General features: G+C 45.3%; 1 protein-coding gene across 1 annotated transcript; it reads right to left on the reverse strand.

The window, feature by feature from the left end:
- Nucleotides 1-4106: 4106 nt before the first annotated feature.
- OR6K6 (olfactory receptor family 6 subfamily K member 6) lies at nucleotides 4107-5054 on the reverse strand. Its single transcript, XM_070397070.1, has one exon. It carries the CDS (start codon nucleotides 5052-5054, stop codon nucleotides 4107-4109), a length of 948 nt encoding a protein of 315 aa, XP_070253171.1.
- Between the last annotated feature and the right edge of the window lie 1133 nt (nucleotides 5055-6187).

Raw genomic sequence — 6187 nt, forward strand, 5'->3', positions numbered from 1 at the left:
TCCAAGAAGAGGGGATTGTGATAAAAATATTTAGAGAATTTAGCCGATTTCTATTTTTATATGAAAACTTTGAAGTCTTGTTGCCATTTTTAGGAGTGAGACAAGGACACACTAAAGCCATCTGAGAAAGAAGGAGCGGCATGTTGAGGTAGTTCAGCACACGTGCGGATCGGCGGAAGGCTCTTCAGCCAGAAGAAAGGAAGCCAACTGCACGCGTAGGTTGAGTAAGGTCTTGCAAACCTGGAATGATGTCAGGAACACTTTGAAGACCTCTAGATCTTAATTCCTCTGAGTTTTTAAATTTAATTTCTCTGGGTGAGAGTAATTATGAGTTCTTCAGTAGGATTAGAAGAAGGGAGGCAGAACAAGATATGAGACGTTAAGTTCATTTAGAGATGTTGAGCTTAAGATATTAAGAGGACAAGAAGAATGTGTTTAGGTGCAACTGAGAAATATAACAAATTCAGGCTACAGAAAAATTTAGTACTTTCAAAAATATTGAGTTCAGAATACACTTCTCATTGTTTTAGACATTGGTAGGGGGATACACATAATTAATGAAGAACTACATTTACTCTCAAAGATGATCCCAATTTATGGGGAAAACAGACTCATTATAAAGTCTGTCAGCACTGTGGTGAAACCCTCTGCACCCCCCCACCCCCGGAAAAAGTTACTTATTTATTCTTTTATGTCCTCCTTGTTTGCAGGGTCCACTTAGTACACGGTATTTATGCATTTAAAGTCACATTGCTTATGTTTTTTGTTATATGGTTCTTTTCTTATCTCTTTTCTTTTTGCTTCTGCATTACATTGTACTTGAGAACAAAAGAATGTTCAATACTTTTCCCCTATGAAATATCACTAAACCAGCTATGTATTTCTTATCTGTATTGATATCATTGGTTTTCTGGAAATGTAGGACAATGCAGGTTATAAAAACCAAGGAACTCTTGCCCTTGTGACAGCATGGATGGACCTGGAGATTTGTATGCTGAGAGAAATAGGCCAGTCAGAGAAAGACATATACCATATGACCTCACTTGTATATGGAAACTAATGAACAAAATAAACTGAAGAACAAAATAGAACCAGAGGCATGGATACACTGAACAGACTGACAGATCTCGGAAGGGAAGGGAGTGTGGGGGAGTGGATAAAAGAAGGTGATGAGATTAGACAAAGAACAAATAGGTCTAGTCCATGGTCACAGACATAGTGTGATGAAGGTGTCTTGTTGGGCTCAGATGCACAATCCTCCAGATCACCTGAGCTTTGTGCTCAAGGAATGTTTCTCGGGAGTTATGTACACCAGCTGCTGTAGTTGAGTCTTGAATGCTGTTGGCCTTTTCATGGGTGGAGTTAACACTCTAGGCTGGGTAACTGTAAGGATAAATCTCAATAACTATGTATGAGCTGCGGTGCAGGGCCTGCCCTCCAAGGCAGAATTGTTCCCAGCAATGTATGGATCCTGCCAAAATCTTTTGGATGTGCCGCTCGTGTGGCAAGTTGGGTTCAACTCTCGTATGTCCTGAGGCCACCGCTGGTTGTGTTGGTTCTGGGTTTACTTGTGTGGGGTTCAGGTACAGGTCACTGTCAGATGTGTGTAACCAGCACTGAGCAGCTGTCTTGAGCTGCCACACATTTCTCTGTTTGTGTCTGCATCTACTGTACCTCCGTGTGCATGGGAGGGGCCAATCGGTGTGAAAGGCTTGGCTTTCTCCAGCTACGAGCTGCGGGCAGATCTGTAAGAGGACAGAGGCTCCCTGAGGTTTGCATCCACCTGTGAGCTACTCCATCTCCTCCTGAGGTTTCCTGGTCTACTTCCAGAGCTTTCTGAAGAAAGACTGTAGAATGAGCCCAGGCTAGCCAGGACCCACAGCCCTTTCACAGGTTGCAAGCTTGATAGGGTGGGGCAATCAGTGTCCAGAGGACAGGGCTAGTTGAGGTCCTTCTTTGGGATCATTCAGTCATGCACTCAATGAGGGGAATATGGCCCTTGCTTCAAAGCCAAACCACTCAGTCTCTTCTAGAATCTCCAACTCTAGCTTCTTCTAGAGAGGCTCGCTGCAGGTTGAGATTGGGCACAGCCAGTCTTCTTCCCCTTTAGAGGGAAGCTCAGCCACCCTGGGCTCAGGGGGATATATCAAGAGTCTCCAATTGGGGATGATGCTGGCACAGCCTGGGGGGAGGGGTCTAAGCACTTCATCCCAGTTTTAGACAATAGCCTCTAAGCATCTCACACTTTGAATGTCTCAGCCACTCTACCTCTCCCCCACCCCCACAGAACTGCACGCAGTGGGGCAGGGCATCCAGGACTAGGCAGGGATGATCCAAACAGTCTCCCACTGTGGGTGGTGCCGGCAAACCTGTGGGAGGGGGACAGGCACTTCTTCCCTTCCCAGGGTAGTGCAGACTGAACTCACAGGGGAGCTTGGATTTGCCTCCCTGCAATGTAGCCACACAGCCCAGCACTCACCTGTCTGGTTCCCAGACAAAGGTTCCGGGGAGACACAATCTGAACATCCCATCTATGGGCAGCTTTCTGGTCTCCCTATGCCACTGAGCTCCACAGGACACGGTGGAAAGTCCCAGCTCTGCACTGCACTGGATCTCCTTGCACAGCTGAGCTCAACAGGACGAGGCTGGCTAAGTGATTCAACAGGTGGAGGGATGGGAGCTGGCTGTGTGCTTGAGGTGGGCAGACCAGCTCTTTCTCCCAGTGCACAGTCTAGTCACTGTCTGAGTCTCTGGCAAAAGAGAGGCCCCTTACACTCACTGGGAGGAGTAGCCAGCAGACCCCTCTGCAGCACCCACGCAAGGTAGCATGGCCTTGCACTCCCCAGGCAGGTGCTGTAACACTAGGAGTGCTGGTCCCTGGGAGGGTGTGGTCTGAGTCTCCCAGGGACACTGAATTCCCACTGATTTTCACTACTAGATGCTACGTGGTCTCCTCTTCCCCCGTCTGTTGCTCTGGGTTGGGGATCCCTGTGTAAGATTGAGATGCCACACTTCTCGGGGGAGGGAGTTTTGCAGCTGCAATATCTTTCCAGCTTCTCAGCTGCTTCCTCACCCGAGTGGGGGGTTTCCCTTCTGTGTCTCGCCCTTCTTACCAGTCGTTAAGTGGCTTCTTCTGTCAGTAACTATCTACACGGCTGTAGGCAAGTCATTAATCGTCTCTGAGCTTTATTTCCAACATTTAAATAAAGTTGATGTCCGATCTACTTACTTTAGAATATTTTAAACTTCCATAGGATTCGTATATAGATGAAACTTTAAAATAATAAATTGCTAGAGGAATACAGGGTACTATTACTGTTATTAACTTTATATCACTTCATTGGGCCCAAAATGCTATAACAGATGATGTACATCACCAGTCCATGGCCAGTGAGTTGAGTTTATAGACTAAATCAACTAAAAGTTAAGATTGTTCCTCTCTAGACTCAGGAAATTGTTTGTTACCGTGGCATGATGAACAGCAGGGATTTATTACTGGAGAGAAGATTGGAGAAAAGATAACATGAGCAATTTTCAGAACTATGATGTCTTTATTGCCTCCTCGATCCTGTTCTCTAGCCTCACCAGCATGTGGAACCACAGAGGAGCAGGCAGAAGCCCAGCTGGGAGTGTTAGGAAGAAGCTAACCCGTGTATAAAAGCAGGAAAACCACGTATACTGCTTCAGCTAACATACACATGGTGGGGGCATTGGCGTAAGCAGGCTATGCAATGGCCACCAATGACCTGGACACAGCAGTTTTACATTTTTATTTATAACAATAGAACAAATAGCTGTAGCAATAGAAAAAGCATAATCATAAACAAGTCATGGAACGTGAAATGCTGAACTTCCAGAAGGTTTTTCACTCTCTAGGACAGTGATGGCGAACCTTTTGAGCTCGGCGTGTCAGCATTTTGAAAAACCCTAACCTAACTCTGGTGCCGTGTCACATGTAGAAATTTTTTGATATTTGCAACCATAGTCAAACAAAGATGTATATTTTTGATATTTATTTTATATATTTAAATGCCATTTAACAAAGAGAAATCAACCAAAAAAAAATGAGTGTCATAGATTCGTTATCACTGCTCTAGGATCTAGATCTAGCTCCCAATCCTTCCTGCTCTCTTCTGACAGCAGAAAAGCCTCCGGATAGCAATTTTTATGTCCTTGTTTCTCAAGCTGTAGATAATGGGGTTGAGGAAGGGAGCCAGGATAACAAAGGTGACAGCAACAACTGTGTCCCACAACACTGAGTAGGTGGCTGAGAAGCGCAAATACATGACAGCGACGCTGCCAAAGAACAGCAAGAACACTGCAAGGTGGGAAGCACAGGTGGAGAAGGCCTTGCGGCGGCCCTCGGCTGAGGGTATCCGCAGAATCACCATGATGATCCGGACGTACGATAGGGCGATGACCAGGAAGGAGGACAGGATCTCCGCCGCATGTATAGCATCCACAATGACCACCAAGGATGTATCCGTGCAGGCCAAGCTCAGTACAGGTGTGAAGTCACAGAAGATCTGATGGATCTCATTGGAGCCACAGAAAGGCAGGGTGGCAATCCACGCAATCTCGGGGAGTACGAGGAGGAAGCCACAGAGGCAGGAGCCAGCTGTCAGCTGGATGCAAAGATTGGAAGTCATGATAGTTGGGTAACGGAGAGGATTGCAGATAGCTATGTACCTGTCAATGGCCATCGCTGTCAGGACACAGCCTTCTGTGATCCCAAGAGAGTGGAAGAAGTACATCTGCATGAGGCAGCCAGCCAGAGAAATGGTCTTCTGCTCACTGACGAGGCTGCAGAGCATCTTGGGGATGGTGGTTGTGGTATACCAGATCTCCAGGAAGGAGAGGACACTGATGAAGAAATACATGGGGGTGTGCAGGGCCGTGTCCACCTGGATGACAATGAATATCACTAGGTTCCCAGTTATGATAAATCCATAGATGAGAAGCAATGGAATAAAGAATAATAGACCACTTTCATGCAGATTCAGGAACATAGAGAAGAGAAACTCAGTGACCATTGTCTGATTCTCACTGGCCATAAACTGTGTGATCTGAGAAGGGAAGAAAGGGGACAAACTCCTGGAAATGGGATGGTGATTATTCATTGCAAATTGCTTCACTCTTTTCTATAATCAGTTACTTAAGCTGATTCTGGGAGCCTAAACAGGCCAGTTAGAAATATCTCTTAGTTGTACTTACTTGATAGAAAAAGCTGAAATATTTTCTTTTGGAGCCCTAAATGAATCTTCAATTGAGGCAAAAACAAACAAACAAACACACAAACAAAAACAGTGACAAACAAATTTAATTCTCTGGAAATATTTTCAGGAGGTTCAGTCATTTTTATAAAACATGTACCTTTCTTTCCAGCTATTCTCTACTTTTGTTTTTCAGAAAAGTTTTAAAAAAATGTAAAGACCTTTAGAAGCCCTTCTCTCAATAGTTCTTCATGTTGCTCTCCCCATCTTTTCTAGACCATTTTATCTAATCTGAGGTTGACTGAAGTATTCATCTTTATGTCTCTGCCTTTTTCTGTTGATTTTGTAGTGTTATTGATGGAAATGGGGTATCCCTTTCCCCACTGGGTGCTGAGTGTGGGGTCCTTATGATAGCTGAGACTCGCATGGGAGGATGCGTGATTTTTATTTGTGTGGACTTACATCCCTGGGTTTTCAAAGTTCTATTTACCTCAATCCAGTCCTGGAAGAAGCACAGTTGAGGATTCACCAGAGCTAAAAGCAAAGCCAGTGTCTAGTTTCCATTCCATGTTGAAAATGGGTCCAATTAGCATTAGGCTAGTTGAAGTCCATTCGTTCATTGAGTGTGGGGTCCACATGGCTGTTGGCCATGTGGGCGGATGTAGGAGTGCAGGAGCATGAGAGTGATCAAGAGAGCCAGGAGACAAGAGTATGAACTCTTTTGTTTAGGGGATTAAATATCTCAAATCTTCCCACACTTGCATTGGCCGTGTCTACTCTGGCCAATGGCCTGTTCTCAAGTGTGACTGACAGACAAGTGCCTTCCATATGTCACTCAGATTTTACTGGGCATGCATCTATTCTCCACCCTGCTCAGTCCTCCCGGCAGGGATCTATGGGGAATAGACTGGTAGCTCCCTGGGAAGTGTTAAGCTGCCGCTTCCTGGCAAAGCCTATAATATTTGGTCTTCCCT

This window comes from Myotis yumanensis, unplaced genomic scaffold, assembly GCF_028538775.1.
Source record: "Myotis yumanensis isolate MYYU_CA2020_CCGP unplaced genomic scaffold, mMyoYum1.0.hap1 SCAF_17, whole genome shotgun sequence".
NCBI lineage: Eukaryota > Metazoa > Chordata > Mammalia > Chiroptera > Vespertilionidae > Myotis > Myotis yumanensis.